The sequence below is a fragment of the Schistocerca gregaria genome, chromosome 6 (assembly GCF_023897955.1).
Source record: "Schistocerca gregaria isolate iqSchGreg1 chromosome 6, iqSchGreg1.2, whole genome shotgun sequence".
NCBI classification, from domain to species: domain Eukaryota; kingdom Metazoa; phylum Arthropoda; class Insecta; order Orthoptera; family Acrididae; genus Schistocerca; species Schistocerca gregaria.
In genome coordinates, this window is record NC_064925.1 from 320,800,606 (window position 1) to 320,822,196 (window position 21,591).

General features: G+C 39.9%; 1 protein-coding gene across 9 annotated transcripts in view; it reads right to left on the reverse strand.

Annotated features, from left to right (window-relative positions):
* The window catches only part of LOC126278998 (ral GTPase-activating protein subunit beta), a 360,574-nt gene that overhangs the window by 115,788 nt on the left and 223,195 nt on the right, over positions 1-21,591 (reverse strand). For all 9 annotated transcript variants that reach the window (XM_049979327.1, XM_049979325.1, XM_049979321.1 and 6 more), the window contains one exon: positions 11,093-11,200. In XM_049979327.1, coding sequence (XP_049835284.1) covers positions 11,093-11,200 — 108 coding nt within the window. The remainder of the gene's footprint in view (positions 1-11,092; positions 11,201-21,591) is intronic.

Sequence of the window (21,591 nt, forward strand, 5' to 3'; positions counted from 1 at the left end):
ACAGCCCATGCCATATGTATCCTCACCCCCAACACCAGCTTCTCTGAATGACAGGGACAGGAATTGTCCTCAACACATGCTTCAATAGCACAATCTTCTTGATCTCAATCTCCGGTAGTCTCTACACCACACTCACCTCCACATCTGTCCCTGTAAGCAATCCAACTTCACTCATTCTATGCCCACATCCTCCTCTCTATACTCTCTCTCTTTCCTCTGACTTGTCTTCCCTTCACAATCTACTCCTCCACATCATTTGCAACTATCCCTGCTACTCCACATTGAGCTCATTAGTGTAATATAGCTATTTCATGCACCTGTGATCTCTTCGTTCCAGCCACCATCAACCCTTCTCCAACCCTCCGTACCACTCGATGCCCCTCCTCTCTCCCCATCCATTCCCCCAACACAACAGTTCACCCCAGTCAGTGTAATTAGCTGTAATTGTGCAGTGTGTGTGTGTGTGTGTGTGTGTGTGTGTGTGTGTGTGTGTGTGTGTGTGTGTGTGTGAGGGCATGTGCAAGAGCTATAGCTCTGAAGGATGGTTCTTTTGTTGACTATATATCTATGTATCTACAGTACTGACACACTCAAACATGGCACTATGTGTTAATACCCTCCCTGAATTTTCATAGTGTACAAATGTCACACTGAAGATGCACGCACACACATACATAAACATAGAATATATTGATATAGTAGAAAAGACCTGAGAGAATTACCCTCATATCAGTAGTTGATTGGGTTTTGTTATGGAATCCGGAAATTTAAAGAAAAGTTAAAGAACTTCTCTCCAGCTTACGAGGGACCCCGCCAATTTACATGACTGATGTCCCCCTTTGCCTGTCAATGCAGAAATTCATCTGGAAGACTGCTATGTAATTGTTATTTCAATAGACTGAAACCCTACCACAGGTAAGTTACACCATCCCAGCCAACCATGGCCACAGAGCTACCAAGGAACAGGGTGCTCTTGCCACGCAAATACGCAAAAGAAAGAACTTCCTACTTCTTGCATTCCAAGAACTTCGAAACACTTTGGTTGTGGAATTAGTTGCATTCTTTTGTCCCCTCTGTCAGTTTTTTCTCTCTGTCAACTATTTCTCCATGAACTTTCAATTGGCAAGAGGCGTGTGGCATCCAGGGAATATTCCAGCTAGATACAACAGCCCTTTCCTTTTGTTTACTTGCTGTGGCACCTTCTATCATTATGTTATCTTCCCTGGTGTTGCATCATCAGAGAGCCCACATTAGGATATGTAACTTCCACAATCTCCTTTAACTGCTTCCATTGTGGGTGATTTATGTGATTTGGTGACTTGCCTTCTACATTCCTATGAAGCGTTACTGAATATGTTTAGTAACCTTGCTGCACTGTGCTGCTGATTCTTGCTTCTCACCTTTCTTTCCTCAGGAATGGGCCAATGCCACACCATCAAGTGTCTTGTTTTGCTCTGTCATGCTGCACTGTTCGCCTGCGGCGTATTGACTGCATGTATTTATGTTTTTGTTCTTGCTGCTATATTTACAGAGGTGGTGAGAATAGAGATGATGTCTTTCAATGAGCTGCTAATTACTTGTTACCATGGAGTTTAACAAGTAACAGATGCTGAAGGATATTTCTATTACAATTTCGAGAGTTTCTGTGTCACTGAGTATTTATACTACATCGTGCACTTTGATATAGAGGTAATTCCAAGGAAACCAAATAAACTTTTCAGGTGTTACGTTTCATTTGAGATGGATTCTGCTGTCTTACACCCGATGCAGTGCATTGTCTGCACGATCAAGGGTATGATGAGATAGGGCATTTATTGTTCAATTATTGTTCAATTATTCACATTTGCTGGGTTCTAATGTTATCTATTAGCAGCCAGGAACCCAACAGTAAAAAATAAATACAATCAAGGCAGTGTCCTAATTTCCATGTTAGGTTCTGTGTGAAGTTTTCCCTTCTGCATACACTGGATCACATAAGCAATGGTTCAAATGGCTCTGAGCACTATGGGACTTAACTGCTGTGGTCATTAGTCCCCTAGAACTTAGAACTACTTACACCTAACTACCCTAAGGACATCACACACATCCATGCCCGAGCAGGATTCGAACCTGCGACCGCAGCAGTCGCACGGTTCCGGACTGAGCGTCACATAAGCATAACCTGTACTAGAGAACACAGTACACAGCCACCATGATTCAGGAACTTGTCGTGCTGCGTGGCAGACTGAAGTAAATACCCGTGGATGACACCCTGCAGCAAGTTATCATGTCACTTTACTGCAGGAAATGTGGTTTGCCTTGGCACTAAATGTCAAAAAATGTTACTACCATACCAGTTCTGTTATTAAGAGAACACATGTAGATATATGCTTTGCAAACACTTCCCACCTTGGGGGGGGGGGGGGGGGGGGGGGGAAAGAGGTTAGGTAAAATCTTACAACAAGAAGCGATAGAGCAATTAGATGAAAAGAAGCAGAAATTACAAGCATTGGCCAAACGACTTAGAAGATACAAAAAAAAGTGAAAATGGAAGGAAACAAAACCAAACACTCAACGCAAACCAAAAGAAATTCTACCAGACAACAGATAACATACACATTAAAATAGACAATCCACCAAACATAACAGACATGGAACACTTCTGGAGCAACATACGGGCAAACCCGATACAACATAACAGGCATGCACGGTGGATAGAAGCAGAAACACACACATACAAGATGATACCACAAATTCCTGAAGTGATAATTTTGCAACATGAAGTCACCAAAGCAATTAATTCTACTCACAATTGGAAAGCCCCTGGAAAAAATAAAATAGCAAATTTCTGGCTAAAGAAGTTCACCTCAACACATTCACATCTAACTAAATTATTTAACAATGATGTAAATAAAATAGAAAGAAACTTCCACATGGGAAAAATACACTCCTGGAAATTGAAATAAGAACACCGTGAATTCATTGTCCCAGGAAGGGGAAACTTTATTGACACATTCCTGGGGTTAGATACATCACATGATCACACTGACAGAACCACAGGCACATAGACACAGGCAACAGAGCATGCACAATGTCGGCACTAGTACAGTGTATATCCACCTTTCGCAGCAATACAGGCTGCTATTCTCCCATGGAGACGATCATAGAGATGCTGGATGTAGTCCTGTGAAACGGCTTGCCATGCCATTTCCACCTGGCGCCTCAGTTGGACCAGCGTTCGTGCTGGACGTGCAGACCGCGTGAGACGACGCTTCATCCAGTCCCAAACATGCTCAATGGGGGACAGATCTGGAGATCTTGCTGGCCAGGGTAGTTGACTTACACCTTCTAGAGCACGTTGGGTGGCACGGGATACATTCGGACGTGCATTGTCCTGTTGGAACAGCAAGTTCCCTTCCCTGTCTAGGAATGTTACAACGATGGGTTCGATGACGGTTTGGATGTACCGTGCACTATTCAGTGTCCCCTCGACGATCACCAGAGGTGTACGGCCAGTGTAGGAGATCGCTCCCCACACCATGATGCCGGGTGTTGGCCCTGCGTGCCTCGGTCGTATGCAGTCCTGATTGTGGCGCTCACCTGCACGGCGCCAAACACGCATACGACCATCATTGGCACCAAGGCAGAAGCGACTCTCATCACTGAAGACAACACGTCTCCATTTGTCCCTCCATTCACGCCTGTCGCGACACCACTGGAGGCGGGCTGCACGATGTTGGGGCGTGAGCGGAAGATGGCCTAACGGTGTGTGGGACCGTAGCCCAGCTTCATGGAGATGGTTGCGAATGGTCCTCGCCGATACCCCAGGAGCAACAGTGTCCCTAATTTGCTGGGAAGTGGCGGTACTGTGGAGACCTCACGCCCCACGTGTTGAGCAATTCGGCGGTACGTCCACCTGGCCTCCCGCATGCTCACTATACGCCCTCGCTCAAAGTCCGTCAACTGCACATACGGTTCAGGTCCACGCTGTCGCAGCATGCTACCAGTGTTAAAGACTGCGATGGAGCTCCGTATGCCACGGCAAACTGGCTGACACTGACGGCGGCGGTGCACAAATGCTGCGCAGCTAGTGCCATTCGACGGCCAACACCGCGGTTCCTGGTGTGTCCGCTGTGCCGCGCGTGTGATCATTGCTTGTACAGCCCTCTCGCAGTGTCCGGAGCAAGTATGATGGGTCTGACACACCGGTGTCAATGTGTTCTTTTTTCCATTTCTAGGAGTGTATATTAAAAACAAAGATTCCAAGAAAACAGGAGAAAAAATTGAAAAATACATCCAACTGGCTGAGGAAATCAAGGATATGTGGTATCAGCATAAAGTTGACATTATACCAATTATACTATCAACTACAGGAGTCATACCACACAATGTCCACCAGTACATCAATGCAATACAGCTACATCCAAAATTATATATACAACTACAGAAATCCGTAATTACTGATACATGTTCAATTACCCGAAAGTTCCTAAATGCAATATAACATATACCGTATAGTTAAAAGGAAGTCACACTTGATCAAGGTCCGCGTCACTTTCTACTTTAGACCAGACATAACGTCTGAGATAAGAAAGAAATAATAATCTCTATGGGACAGAAAAAAAACCACAGACATCACTGGCTCTTTAAACATACATATTGTCCCCGTCGTATACCATACATTAGAGCTCACATGAACTTAAGAAAATCATTCTGAAAAAATCACAGTGATTCTTCTGAAGTCAGGTCTGTTGGCAGCCCTCAATGTTTCTGTATCAGGGGTTGTATGGTACTGGAACGCTTATCTGGTAGGTGCTCTGTATATGATGATTAACTGCACACAACCCGTTCATATGTAAAGAGAAAGTTCTGACAAAACCATGGGTGAGGGAGTCACTTGGTGAGGTATACCATCTTAACACTGACATACACCTAGGTGTATAACATAAACTTAGCCGTATCCTTATCCATCCTGAATTGTTGATGCATGTCTTAACAAATATCTCTGCTCAAATCAGACACCTTTGTAGATGATTTGTCTCATTCAAGAATCCTACCCACCCTACTATTACACCACTTGTTGCATGGAAATGACTTGGCTCCACTATACCCTTAATCCTCCATACCTGCGTGATAATTCCTGACAGTCACTTGCACAGATGACAAGTGTCATCCACAACATAAACAGTGTTTTTGGACACTCTGAATAGTATATATGAATTCTTTTAGGAGTGTTATATTTAAATCTAAATATAATACATTTAATACACAGATACAGTAAGGTATACACTAGATGATAAATATTTTTGGCAGTTGTTTATAAATAGCTCCAGTGTCTCTCTGATAGCAATCAAATGTCATTCTCTCTGCGAACACCTCTACCAAGGATACTATCAAACATCAGACATCTCATGTGCAACCTGGATAGGTTTCCACTCATGCATAAGTAACATGATTCAGGTCCTTTGCCCTTTGACTTGTCCCACATCTTTCATAAACTCTTTCTAGAATGTCTCAGAGATTCACACAGATATTACAAACCAATGAAAGCTCTGATCGCTATAGCACCTGTTTCTTTACGATTCTTTTCCATAGAAAAGTTACCATGAACTTCATTGATGTACATTGCAATAATGGGTATCATATTTTCCTCCAAAAATAACTTTGGAATATCTGTGCCTGTCTTTGTTATTCAAACTTCATTTTTGCATCCAGAAAAATGTGTAATAATATTACAAGCTCCTGTACTAACATTGCTAAGATATTTACTTTTCCTCCATTTAGCTATCCCACCTTTTCCTACAAGAAATATGTCCTCTTGAATTACTTTTTCCTGTGACTCACATTCATCATTTTCTGACACTTGTTGTTCTGTTCCTGAATCATGACCACTTTCATGTACACAATCCCCATTCTCTGAGTAGCATTATCACTGCCAGGATCTGCATCACTCACCTCATAGACCTCCAGACATATATCAGGAGCTCTGCTATGATTTGTCCTAAGTTTCTTTACCTTTAACACTCATTCCAAAAACTAAAAGTAAAGAGAAGATTTACTCTTTGTAAGTAAGGGTTCTAGGTAAAAAGCAAATTAACTAATTAGTTTCAAGAACACATACTATTACATCACTATTCGTGTGGAAATGATGTGGCTCCATTATACCAACCGTCAGTTACTGGCGTGATAATTTCTGACAGTCATTATGTAAATCAAAGGTGGAGAAAGGAAAGGGAAGGGAACGAACTACTGATGTTGATTGCATCATGGCTTTAAGTGGAATCAGTGACAATGAGTGAAAATGTGTGCTGTATGCACAATACGTTTGACCTCCTGCGAAAATCTCAAAGTAGCGAGCATGGAGGACAAGGGTGGGAACTGCGGATAGGTCGCCCCAGGTGGAATGTGGGTCAGCCAAGAGGTATGCCGAAGCAGTTCACACAACTGCAATAAACACTGTGTCTGGGTGGTGCAATGGTTAACATAACTGGAGATCTTGTATTTGAATCCCAGTCCAGCACAATTTTTAATTTGTCACCACAAATTCCACATAAAGCCCTGATCCAGCTGACATCAATTCTCAGTTGTCCCTTGTCCCTTCTCCCTGGCAACTGGTTGCTGCCACTCAACCTCATGACGACCATCAGCTATGATGAGCTGATAAATTCATTGCTCATGAGAAGGGCAGGTCAGTATTGATCATGGTATTGTGCATATCAATAACTGGAAACATCAAAGGTATATGTTGACCATAGTGCTACCCAGTTCCCTCTCTGTTCCTCTTGCTCTGGTTCTGCTTGAAGTAGACTGTATGGCTCCTATATTGAAATGCTACTACTATAAAGGCTGCAACCATAAAAGCTCCTGTAAGCAACTCCATAGGCCACTTAAGGAAGTTCTATCTAAGGCTCATCCACCAGGCAACTACAATTAAAGGAAATAACACATGGAACGTCCCTTATGTTTCTAGATTTAGTTGTAAGTTTTACTTATGTAAACCTAGGCTACAGTTAGGGGCAGATAACACACATGTTCCCAATGATGCTGAGTCTGTGAGTGCATCCTCTAAAGACAATAAAACTGTATATCCTGTGTAGTGACATAGATGCTGTATCATTTATAAAGATACAGAGGCAAGTGGGTGTGCTGGAACTTAACCGAATTCACTACTACTAGGACCACATCACTATAATGTGCCTGCACCTAGCATACAAAGTAATGTGTCATAATCTAAAAGTGAAATAAAATTACTTTCCCAAATTTTGTCAGTGCACTCTTCAGCATATTAACAACAACTTTGTGAAATCTCAGAATGATCAGATGAATAAGGTTTGTGTATATTGTTTTAAGAAAAAAATAAGTTGCGCTAAATAATGCAGCTAGAAAGCTAAAAGTTATTCAGACTGTGCAAGTGTATGTCACAATCAAAATTTACAACTCTCAACTTGATCAGTTCAATATTTTGGTCATGATTGGAGTTTTTATGAAAAATTTAAGTTACTAAATATCAGATTCAGAAAGACGAACATTAGTATGTAGACTCAGTTTGATATAAAAACTTTAACTAATGTGACTCCATCAAGCTACCTCTATTAGTTTTCAAGTAATTTACTAAAATCTAAATTTGGAATGAAAATGTTCCTATTTATAATAGATTTGTAATTGTCACAGAAAGTTCTAATTACAGCACTTTATTACACTAGTTAAATAATATAGCCGTACGAAGTTTCAAGAATTTAGTGTAAATAACAATGAATACAAGGACTGTCAAAGAGGTAGTTCAGAGATCATGTTCTACTGTCTGTTCCATTCTAAAAATTCTATCCGGCAATGTTTAAATGCAGTCGAGCTAAAACTTTTTAGTAACTAATGCAACTTAACGTTAATTATGTAAAAATTATGGAGATTGTAAATTCAACAATATAAGAAAAGATAGATTGCTACTTACCACAAAGAAGAAACACCAAGTTTCAGACAGGCACAATTAAAAGACACTTACATAAAGCTTTTGGACATGACCTTCATCAATAAAAGAGAGGCAGGCGTGCGTCCGCATGCACGACTGCCAACTCGAGCATCTCAATCTAAAATGCTGTAGTTGGTGGACGTGTGCGTGTGAGATGTGCTTACTTGGTATGTAAATGGAGTGTGTCTCTCTTTTACTGATGAAGACTGTGGCCAAAAGCTTTCTGTAACTGTCTTTTAATCATGCCTGTATGCAACTTGACATGTCTTCGTTACAGTAAGTAGCGTTCCTTTTCGTCCTACACTGCTGATATTCCTACCTGGAGTTTCCATTGTTTGAAGATGGTAAATTGTTACACAACAGAGATATTAATTATTACATGTCCAAGAAGGGGCCATTTAGATGCTGCCACTTCTACCTTGAGCAGTTGATAGCAGATGTTCTGTTTGTCAGTCTGCTGCACCCACATTTAAATATGGCCAGAGAGGCAGTAAAGGTGACACGTCGGATGGAGATATCAAACTGTCCATGTCAGGCAAACGCAGGCATTCACTCTTTTTCAGATGACATCAGAGCAAGCAACCTACCAAATGCATTTTAGGTAAAAGTAGAAAGTGAATTCATGAAGTCTGTCCTTGATTGCCTAAATTTCATGGAAGTAACTGTTTGTGAAAAATAGTTTTCAGGCTCTTGTAAATGGTGAAGTTTTATACTTATAATCCATCCACTGCCCCACACCTGGTGCACCTGTGCATACGAATTAAAGTGATGTCCTCTTTGTGGAGCTACTGACACCTATTCTAGAAATACTGTGCACAGGACATAAGATGTAATTTCCAGCCTACTGCTCTTGTACTTTGAGTAATTTGGTATTTGCCATAAATGACTAGAATGGAATGTGTATCCCAGAAGACACCATTAGTAGCTGTTGATTATTTCAACTGGTAACTAAAATTTAAGAAAACAAAGAAGATAACATTTGCTGTGCCTAACCCGCAAACTTCTTTAAACTTTGGTATCAGCATTCAGCATGTTTACAATTGTTTCTTTCTCTCAGCCTCCATTAGTTATTACATCCAGAATTGTGAAGATTCTTAGGTGATTGGAAGACCATTATAGCACACACCACAAAACAATGGTCCACCTGGATACCAAACAGTGCACAGGTAGTAATCAGGAAATGAAATAAAGCCTTCAGCCATATTGCATCATTTCATTGTAAAAGTGTCCTATCAGATAAACTTGTACTAGTTATAAGCTTCACCTTCTTACTTTTGGAGTACTTGTCAAAATTTAATGACTTGGCAAGTTTGTAGGGGATCCTTTTCTAAATCAAACCCCTTTTTACTGTTTAACCACTCCTCCCCTACCCTCATCCCACCCCACACTACCCTACCCTACCCTACCCCACCCCACCCCACCCCACCCCACTCCCCTTGATCTTCACTAATGCACACCAAACAGAGTGTTGTGGTCCCTGTGTTGTCTGGCTCATGAGGTGACAGCAGTTTGGCAAGTACCATCTACTATCAGCAGCTATGCATTCGCCTTGTCACTGCACATGACCACTTCCCTCCTCCACCATGACCGACTTGCTCCTAGACTGTAGCTCACCTCAATTCTTTGCTGTCACTGTTGGTCAACCAGAACACCTATGCAAGACTAGATCATCAAGTAAAACCCCTCTGCATAATTTGATGCCACTGTACAGGCACTGAATGAATAGGAAAATTGTAAAACTGCATCTCGCATCACAAATGATCCTCGTGTAACAACAACCACCCTCTTAGCGTGTAAGGCACTCTGACAGCACTGCTTATTCAAAGGGGCCATCAGTAATTCATCATTTTCTAGAGTTTATGCTTCACTACTGTGGAAGAAGGAAGGACTGTGCAGGGGCTATCTATTTGGGGAGGGGGGGGGGGTAGGGGGGGTAGGGATGAATTACTTAAGTTTTTTATTCAGGGATTTATTTTTACACTTTGAGTTGGTTTCTGTGAAGACCATTCACAGCTTATCTAACATCCTGGGATGTAATACTGTGCTAAGCATGTTTCATGGTGAGGTATGCTGCCTTGACAGAGTGTTGGTCACAATCCTCAACCAACAGAAGTACATGAAAGAATCATGTGCAGTCTCAGATGCGGGTACCTGAGGACTAAGGCAGAGGTATTTCACTCTTTTGGCTGCTGGCTTCCAATTGCTAATATGTCCCTTTCTTGCTCTCCTTTGTTCAATTTGGAACTTTGGCAATACAAATGCATGATGGATTCCATAGCTGTGCCACCCAAACCTCTTTAAGATGTTATAAATGTTAATGAGTCTTTCTACCAGATCTCTGAGGTTCTTATTTAGTAACACAACTATCCCTGATGTACATGTCAAGACCTATCCTTCCCCCATCCTGCACACACAATCACTATTTGGCTTTTGGACATCTTTTTCATTTCAATAGCCTGTACAGTTTATGGTTCTTACAACTTCGCAATCTTTTAATCAAGTTCTTAAATTACTATAAGTTAAGGTATCATAGTGGCTTCCACAAATCAGCTGAAGATGCCTACTATTGATTTATATAGTGCTGAAAGATAGATCAAAAAAATTACAGAATTTTCAGACAGTTTAAAACTTAGTTATCTAGCTCATAATCAATTTTCACAGCGTCAAAAGCATTGTCTATGAAATATAAGTTCCTGGGTTCAAGTCTTAGCCTAGCACAAAGTTAGCCCAATATGCCAGGAAATTTCAAAATTTGAATGCAGTTTCCCAAATCCATCTGGGAAAACACTAAACTGACTCATTGTATCTATCTTAGAAACAGAGTGTAATAACAGTTAAATATCTAGACTCACAAAACAATGTTTCCATGATTCAAAGAGAAGTAGTTTCAAAGACTTTCTTCTCATATACTGACTGACAATTGTAGTAAAGGGAAAGGCAATCATCTGCAAAATTAAAGTCAAATAATTGCCAAATAATGGATGAGGGATTGTTCATCATCAGTGGACTTTGCCAACACAAGAAAAATGCTGAAGAAAAAGAAGAACAGGGCTGCAAACTATTTTAGAAACTACTGAAAATAGCAACCACTAATAATAATATGTACTAACCACTCTATTATACATATCCCAACATTGTTAACTGTACCTGTTCCAGAATTATGGTAAGTAGAGCTTCGGCTGCATCTCTCACTCTCATGGAAGCAGGTTTTAGCTCCTTTTCATCTTTCATTTTGACTGGTTCACCTGGTTTACCCTAGAGAGACATAAAGAATGATATCACTTTAGATGACCAACATTTAAAAGAGCTACAGCACCTAATAAAGCATTCAGAGTGAGAAACCAATATTTTAACATTTTAAGGGAATAAAAATGAACAAAATTAGAGGATGTGAAAACAAGATGGTAAAACACGTGAATGTGTAGTCTACCTGTGCTCTGAAGGAACAGAGAGGAATACTAAAAGCCATGTTTGACAAAGAACTGTTTTTCAGTTTTCCACTGTATCTTTTCTAAAAACTATAACAGTTTTTCCCCTAAATATTGTGCAAATATTCTATATTACATAATCTTTCTTCCCTGACCTTTACTCCACAACATATGAGTCATTACTGCAAAGACATATTTTATCACATGTTTACACAGCCGGAAACTATCTTTACAAGCCCTTTTTATTTATGTAATTATTTAAGTGGCATTCTCACATGTGCACGCACGCGGGTGCACTTGTGCTCTCTCTCTCTCTCTCTCTCTCTCTCTCTCTCTCTCTCTCTCTCTCTCTCTCTCTCTGGTTCACCAGAATCAAAGGTATTATCATCAAATAGAATACACCACATAAAAGTATGAGGTACAGATGGTGTTTTATTGCTAGCTTCACAAACTGGTGTTCCTTTTCTTTAACAATGCTGCCATGTATCGTAGGGTGCTGGTCCACTCTTAATCTAATGATAATCATTTTCTTTGCTCATTTTATTTGGAATGACTTGTACCATGACTGCATGACAGGCTGTCTCTCTGATAGTTGCTTGTAGCTCAAGGTCTAATATTTTAGTGAAGTGACTTGCTACAGCTGTCAGAACTTAAAGAACTGAATTTTAGTATCAGCTGTATCAATTATTCTTCACTCAAGATCATTCTTTTACTCACTGACTCATATTTTTTCTGTACATCATAAAGATATCAATACGCACAGAACTATCCACATGGGCAACTTTGCTAAATTTACAATACCAAAGACCCTAATTCCCACATACCCTGGTAGTCAACAGAACTGCACTTCCTATTCTTGGATCTTGGTGTCACAGATATTTTTAATCGCTGTCTTTGTTAAGTTCAGTTCCTGATTGAGTGGACGAGTGCAGATCACAGAGAGAGATTTACCGGATGATAAATTAATCATCAGGGTGACTTCTAATCTGGTCAAGTGCCCTATAGATGGCTTAAAGATACACTTCATATACCCTATTTAAACCATGGAATTTCAAAATCATGGCTGGAGAAATAATGTTGGAACCCAAGCTATCTGCCTCATTGATCCCATTATCAACACTCTTGGTGACCCATTACAGAATCCTCTTAACATGATGTCTCCATTTTTCCCAGTCTTCTGCATCTCAGATTAGCTGACCTCATGTTTGCTTTGTCTTTTCCTTTATCTGGTCCATCCATCAACTCAGTGGTCTTCCCTGCAGTCCATTCCCTTCAACTTTGTCTTGAATGATTCCAAGTTATCTTCGTGTTGTCGAACACTGTGACCATAGAACTAAAGGATTTTCTGGAAACAAATACCAGATAACCTCTTTTCCACTCTGAGTTCCTGAAGGACTGATTTGTTGGTTTATTTGTCCATCCATGATATTCTCAGCAACTGCCTGTATGTTCACATCTCAAAAGAATTAATTCTCTTACAGTTCCCTTCAGTTTTTGAACACATTCAGCACTATAAAGGAAAACTGGAAACACCAAAGATTTCGGCACTCTTAATTTAGTAAGTCTGGTTAGAGCTCAGTCTTTCCAAATCCAGCTTCAATACAGCATCCCTGCCCAGAGCAGTTCTATACCATACTTCTTGTGAAGAGCCACCATCTTCCTGAACCACTGAGCTCAGGGAGCCAAAGTGATCAACTTCTTCTTATTCTGACAGTACATCAGGAGCTGGCAGTGATTCATCTCTCTCAATTATCATGATCTTGGTTGTTTCCTTATTCACTGACAACCCAAGTTTTCCATTTTCTCTCTTAACTCTGTGCAGTAATTCTTTCAGTTTCACTTGTGATACTGCGCACAACATGGTGTCACCACTGAATATTAAATTACTGATTCTTTGTCTTCCAATCCGGATCCCACCAGTCCAGATATGATGACTTTTTCTTATAACATATTTTTCTCCATAGGTGTTACATAGAACTAGTGACAGAAGCCACCCATGTCTAATCCCTTTACATGATTCTAAAGATTAGAGGTTACTGATAAGAACTAGTTTTAGTACATAAAATAGTAGAAACTTTCTGTTCATTTAAACAAAGTTAAAATGCATTTTAAAATATTCTTATATTTTGTCTCTTCTAAAACTGATTTGAGCCTGTTACTTAGTGAAGATGATGACCTACTCCAGTCCTAGATAAAAATCTTGACCTTTATCATTCCAAAGCCAACAGGACATTCTTGCACTCTGATCAGTAACAGTTTTGATGCATGTTGCCAGTGTCTAAATAGTTGTATGTAAACTTCAGCAGTGACTTTACTGCATGTTAACTACTAAGCAGCAAAGAGAGCCACAGTGGATGCCTTATCTACACCTGTATCTACATCTATACTCCACAAATTATCGTGAGGTGCATGGCAAGGGGTACGTCCCATTGTACCAGTTATTAGGGTTTCTTCCTGTTACATTCACATATGGAGCATGAGAATAATGATTATTTGAATGCTTCTGTGCGTGCAGTAATTATTCTAATATGATCCACATGATCCCAGTGTGAGCGATACACATAGGGAGTTTTAGTATATCCCTGGAGTAATCATTAAAAGCTGCTTCTTGAAACTTTGTTAATAGATTTCTTTGGGACAGTTTATGCCTGTCTTCAAGCATCTGACATTTCAGTTCCTTCTGTATCTCTACAACACTCTCCCACGGGTTAAAAAAGCCTGTAACCATTCATGCTGTCCTTCTCTGTATATGTTCAATATCCCCTGTTAATCCTATCTGGTGTAGGTCCCACACAGTTGAGTATATTATACAATAGGTCGCATGAGTGATTTGTAAGCAAGCTCTTTTGTAGACTGACTGACTGCACTTCCCCCATATTCTACCAATAAACCGAAGTCTAACATCTGCTTTAACCATGACTGAACCTATGAGATAATTCCATTTCATATCTCTACAAAGTGTTATACCCAGGTACTTGTATGAGTTAGCCAACTCCAACAGTGACTCACTGATATTATAGTCATAGGATACTATTTTTTTTCTTTTCATTCTATGAAGTGCAAAATTTTACATTTCTGAACATTTAGAGGAAATTGCCACTCTCTGCACCATGAGCATTTTTATAATACGACAGAAAATAATCATGAAGTACCAATATCAAAAGCCTAATAGGCCTACTACAAGAAAAAAGTTTCATTTTACGAAATAGTTTCACACTTCATTCATAAACTCTAGCTTCTGAAGCATGAGATCTAAAAGTAATAGTACAAATTTTTTATATAAATTTGGAATCGTCATATTCTTCCATAATTTGTGTGCTGTCCCTGTTTCTTCTCCTTCCTTGTTCTAACAAACAATCTTGTCATCACTAATTCTGTAACTATTCCTGCCAGGGTTAAAACTTATCCTCCGATTAACTTGACTAACCATGCCACAATCACCGGTTTAATTATCCCGCGTTTATTCTCTGGTTAGGCATCATTAGGTGTTAGTACGTGTTTTCCATGCTACTCACAGAATAGAACTTTAGCAGCTGCTAGATGGGGACTGTACAACTGGCCCTTACCAATGTAGCATTCTGACAAAAAATTTTCTGCCAAAATTTCATTTTCTTGGTTACACTGAGAAGATAATACATAATCTTTCTTACCTGTTATTCAACAAGGATGCGTTTCAAAATCATATGAATAATCAATAGACCGGTGCACGCTGGATGCTAGACACTTTGTGAAACAGGGTCTTCCTCCCCCCCTCCCCTCCCCTAACAGAAATTACTACACAGGGCAGATATGCCGGTTTGCCCCCCAACCCCTATATCCAGGCCTGTTGCACATGCATGAATCTGACAACTTAGGTGCGCCAGTAAAATTTTTTCCAGGTAGCATCTGGGTGCTTGCCGCTATTGCTTATACAACTAACTGCCACACTTCTGTAGCTAGAAGTGGGAGAAGGTACTACCCATACACGACTCAACAGCGCAAGCACTCGTTCACAATTGCTCAAAATGTAATGTAAACAGTTGTGACATCACGCTCATTGGAGGCAGTTTGTCGGTATGAAGCATTGCATCGTCTTCCTAAAGCCATTGACACATTTGCTGTTGGCAGATGCTTGTGTGAACACTTTGTTTTGTTGCTGTACACGGTGCATTTCTTTGACAACTTAAGTTTTTTTTTGTTTTTCCATGTTTTATTGCTGCAGTATTATTCTGCAGTAGGGAGATACAGCAATATCCTTTGTTAGAGTATTGGTTCTTACCAGTCAATGTTACAAAAAAATCAACTGAAAACTAGAACAATGAAAAATTCCCGGAATTCTAAAAAATTTCCAGGTTTTACCTGGATGAAAAAATTCCTCGGTTTTTCCTGGATCTCTCAGTAGTCCCGGGTCGTATGCACTCTAACAAAGGTAGCTCTGGTACATGCATCACAAGTGTACAGCTTTTGGGAGCACTTCCAACACACCAATTTGTATCAGCTGTCAATCGTTTGATAGTAGACAGGGCAATTTCCAGCTGCTTATGAAAGTCAACCAACTCACTCCTGATTGAGAACAGCATTTACAGGGGGGCTGCATTTTGGCTGGTGCAATGTATTACAAAGCAGTGAACCAAGGACTTCAAACTAAACCTACTGATTCTCTTTTAATCTGTAGAGCTAGAAAGTTGCTAATTTGCTATACGAATTGAAGCTGAGACACAAAACGAGATTTCTATTAAGGCAGCACAGAAACCTGTGGTAAAAATTACTAGTTTCCTAAAACGTTTTGACGTTAATTATAGTTGTCAGCAAACAATCAAGTTAATTTACAACAAATGCAGATAATATATATGGCTACTCATCTTAAGGGAAAACTATATACAGGGTGTTCCGTTTATCTTGACCAAACTGTTTGTCCAGATGTAAATTACAAAATGTTTCAAGCAAATATTTCTTTAGCCAACAGGGGGACATCAATCAGCATGATTGTCTTCGTTGTGTTTTTACAAAGATATGAACAGTGGTATGACTATTTTAAATGGCACCTGGTATTTTTTATTCAGTAATTCATTTCCTCTCCTACAGACCTATTCAAAAATGTATCACAGTGTACCATTCACTGAAGCACAACATTATTAATTACATAACACTACATTGACGTTGATGCTCCCAGCACATAGTGCAGGTAATCGGGGTAATGGAACACATCCACATGCTGACATTGACAGAGGACAAATGTGAACATAAGTAGAATGCACACCCATCATTCTGTCAACCATTGTCAGTTGCAGAGTTGTGTGAGTAGAATGTACACCAATGAAGAGTGAGTAGAATGTACACCAATGAGGAGGAAGTAGGAACGGTACTCATCTATGGGGAGTGTAAGTTAGCAGAACAGTAACTGCAATACAGTTTTCTTATGTACAGGTACATTTAGTACAGTAGTTCAGTCCTTTTAAATACTGTTGTACAGAGTAGGCACACAGTAAAGACTGTCCCTCCTACAAACTGACTTGACATAACATTTCCTTTATTGTTGTTGAAGGTAGGTGAAATGCTACGCAGGCAGCGGAACTATACAGAGAGCGATATCCTGACAAGAACCCACCTTCCTGACTGATATTTTCTCATCTTGTTGTGACGCTTCAGGAAACGGGAAGTTTCAACCTACAACAATGCAATCATTGTAGCACTCGCACAGACAGACAAAGCTACTGTTCTCGCTTCCGTTGCTCTGAATCCACATGTGAGCATACGACAGCTTGAACACAAGATTGGCATTCATAAAAACAGTGTACATCATATTTTTACACATCACTAGTTCCAACCTTACCATGCACACCAACATCAAGAATTGCATGGGAATGATTTCCAGGATCGTGTACAGTTCTGTCAGTGGGCACAGCAGAAAATCCTTGCCAACCCGAACTACTTCTCCAATGTTCTATTTAGCTATGAATGTTCCTTCTCAAACAAAGGACAGGTAAATACAAGGAACATGCATTAATGGTCCAGTGACAACTCATTATGGCTTAGACAGGTGGAACATCAGTGTCAATGGAGAGTTAACGTCTGGTGTGGGATGCTTGGTACTACAATTACTGGCCCTTATTTCATCAATGGTCTAAACGGCACAGCATATGCCAACTTCCTCGGACGAATTCTTCCTCCTCTTCTGGATGAAGTGCCAGTAACAACCAGAAAGATTATGTGGTATCAACACTGTGGATGTTCAGCACATAATGCCTTGCATGAACATCGTGTTCTGAACCGAAGATATCCTGCCAGATGGATTGGTTGAGGCGGAACAGTTGCTTGGCCTGCTAGGTCTCCTGATTTAAATCATCTGGACTTTTTCTTTGGGTATGCATTGAAGCGTGGAGGGTAAAAATCATAGAGGGAGACCAAGAGATGAATACATTAAACAGATTCAGAAGGATGTAGGTTGCAGTAGGTACAGGGAGATGATGAAGCTTGCACAGGATACAGTAGCATGGAGAGCTGCATCAAACCAGTCTCTCGACTGAAGACCACAACAACAACAACAACATGCATTGAAGACATTATCTACTGCAATATTACAACAACTCCAGAGAACATTCACAAATGTGTTGTGCTTGCTTGTAATTCTCTTCAGCAGGTAACACTGGGAGCAGTATATAATTCTTTCATTCAACGAGTGCACCAGTGTACTGGTGCCCAGGGTCACCACTTTGAGCACCTTTGAATGTTCTACTCTTGAGCAATGGTACACGAGAGTCAAAGTAAATTTTTTGTTATGTTTTTACTTGGTTTTCATTCGTTTTCTGACAACTCCAGCAAGTGGACGAGTTTATGATCCTGTTGTGTTATGTAATTAATAATGTTGTGTTTCACTGAATGGTACAGTGTTATACATTTTTGAATATGTCTTTAGGAGAGGAAATCAATTACCAAATATATTCGCTTGACAAACAATCAAAAAACTCACATTAACGAGTTTTATTACAAGAAGACAATTACAATACTTAACTTTGCTATATGTGTCACAAGCGAAGGGCGACATACAAAATAATCAGTCTTCTTCAGAATAGACAAATAAAAGTCTGAACTACATAGAGATCCCTAACGAAGTGGTTAACGTTGATGCTGCTATCAAAGTGGGCCATCGCCATCTGGCATGGGCCTTACGTCCTCTTCAAGTAGGGGCTGCTGCTGTCGCATTGTTATCCTGGAGGGATGGTCTGTCAGTGTGCGATTGGCTGACCTCTTCTCACAGCCATCTCTTCTCTATCATTGACGTGCCAGTGCTTGACTTTGCGCCATAACAAAATGTTAGTTAGAAAATCTGCTGCAGTAACTAGATCACAAACACTGATTTGCTACAAATTGCTCTTCGATTAGACAAAGGACAATGATAGCTTCCAAAAGTTCTCAAAAACTCACATATATTTGTGTTGATATACAGTGAAGTTCAGGGGTGATGTATACTTTGGCTGAAGTGTGAACCCCAAATATTGATTTGTGATTAATTAAATTACACATCCAAAACACACATACCACTAACTTATGAATTTATAGTTATGTAAGCATCCAAAAATTCTGAAACTAATCTCACACAATTGTACAATGAAATTAGAGAAAGATTGGTTTGAACAAGGATACGCTTACTGTCCTTGAAATTTTTAAAAGAGCACAATTTAGTTTAAGCCTACAATTGAGGATAACAATACTAATTTATCACGGCACTCAGAAATGCTCAAAGTTTCACAATACATCACAGTGTAAAACATCTTTAAGTGTAAAACATCTTTAAGTAAGTGTATCATGCAGTTCCATACACTGCACAACCATATTCAAGTTAGGATTAAATAAATGCCTTGTAGAATTATACTAATCAAGATGTGTCAGCTTCACAAGATCATTTCTTAAGGCCTTTTGAGATCTGATTTTTAACTTTTTTAAATGTACAACTAGGTCAATTACAGATCAGACCCAGAAATCTAATTCTGCTATTGAAATTTAAAATGTGAAGCATTAAAAAGTGTCCAAAAGGCTTTCTCTGGTAAGAATTTAAAAGCTGTTCTTTTTCTCCAATCTTTCAGCAGGCAGCTGAAGCTGATGAGCAGTCATGCTGAGATCGGAGAAAAACGAAAAAATTGTGGAATTCTTCACAAATATAGAGCACTTGACTGGGCTCTTTTATGTTGATATTAAATGATTATGCTCTTGGGGGGGGAAAACTGTGAGTTACAATTTTCAGCATTTTTTCCAATGATGGATTTTTCTTAATATCTACAAAAATTAAAGGCCTCTGTACAAATCTGTCAATGTTGAGCATTCTACAGGGTGAAAATTATTGAACTAATTGAAGGGGGGGGGGGGGGGGGGGGGGGAGAAAAGAAAACGTAAATTAGTGGTGTGATCACTCTTTATTTGACATGTAAAGTCACTAGTCACTACAGAAATTTGGAGTTAGGTTATGACACATTTCATATGCCTGCCATCATTGGTGTTGATGTGGCACAGACGAGCAGCAAAATTCTGCATGACACACTGAAGTGTCAGAATACTGATGCGGTTTGTGACAGCCTGAATAGCTGTTTTCAGTTCAGCAATGGTTTTGGGGTTATTACTGTACATATTGTTTTTAATACAGCCCTACAAAAAGAGTCGCACATGTTCAGATCCAGAGAATATGGCAGCCAATTGAGGCCCAGCCAGTGGCCTCTGGGTACACTGGATCCAGAATGTAGTCCCCAAAATGTTCCTCCAGGACATCAAACACTCTCCTGCTTCAATGGGATTGAACTCTGTATTGAATTAAACACATCTTGTCGAAATCAGGGTCACTTTGGATAATGGGAATGAATTCATTTTCCAAAACCTTCATGTACCGTTCAGTAGTCACCGTGTCATCAAGGAATATCACACAAATTACTCTGTGACTGGATATTCCACACCACACAGACACCCACTGAGGTCAAAGAGACTTCTCGATTTGCATAATGAGGATTCTCAGTTCCCAAATTCAATAATTTTGCTTATTGACGAACCGATCCAGCTGAAAGTGGGCTTCGTCACTAAACCAAACCATACTGCGCATACTAATTCCCATCATGCCCCACAGCCAACCATGCAGTTTGAATGTCCTAATGCAAACTGTTCAGAAGTTTTGATGTTTTTATTTCATATAGTTCAATAACGGTCTCACTATATGTGTGTATTAATGTTCCATAAAACGTGTCTTACTCACCAGATGACTGACAATTTTACGCAAAGATTGTGCTGCACTGGAACGAGTAAACCTACAATATGACTGCATTTTTTGGGGACCATTCAAAAAATCTACTGTGTAAAACTGAGTAGTCTCCATGCAATGGATCTGTGCCCATAAAAGCATATGTGTAATTGAGAGGAAAAAATAGTGGAGACTCTGTTATAGCCCAGTTCTGCAAAATTTACCATCTGCCTTGTGTCTGGAAAGTGCAAAAATGCAGTTGCACTGAAGGAAGCAATTCAATTTTCCATGACAACCAAAGAAATATAAGTTAAGCAGCAGTGATTGCTAAAGCTATGATATTTCTTATTGTGGAGATACATGTTATGCTCGGATTGTAAAAATAGCGGAATCATCTACTAATGTTTCTAAAAGTGTTCTATAATTCTGTAATGAGTAAAGACTCTGTACTCACTTTCCAGCAAGGGGTAGTGAGGGGGTAGGGCAAATGACTTAGCCACAGGACTATTTCTTTTTGTGCTCTGTTCTGTTTTTCTATTGCTGATATATCATTGACACTTCTAACACTGGTCTGTCATACCTTATATTCCTTTAGATTATGTATCAGACTCTAGTTCGGCTAACAAGTCATACCTACTGATCATCTGAATTGACTGAAAAGAGGAAGAGGTAGCCTACTGCCACCCACCATGTACTTAGCTGTGTGGAACACTCTTCTACATCTGTGCATGGAAAGGTGAGGTCTCTCTAGTGTTCTACTCCTTTCTCTTGCTGTCCTCTTTCTTAGGCATTGCTCCTCCCGTATTTTCATCCCTTACTGTTTTATCTCACTTATTGCACTTAAGACAATACATCACCCCAGTCAGACTGCAAACACAGTTTTGCACCTGCTCTAAAAAAGTAAGTGCGCATGTTCGGTTGCTTAGGAAATGACCTATTTGTCTAATGCCCTCCTTTTTTATATCCCTTTTCTTCTCATAATGCCTTTTGGGAAGGGTAAAACTGGAAGTATGAAGTTT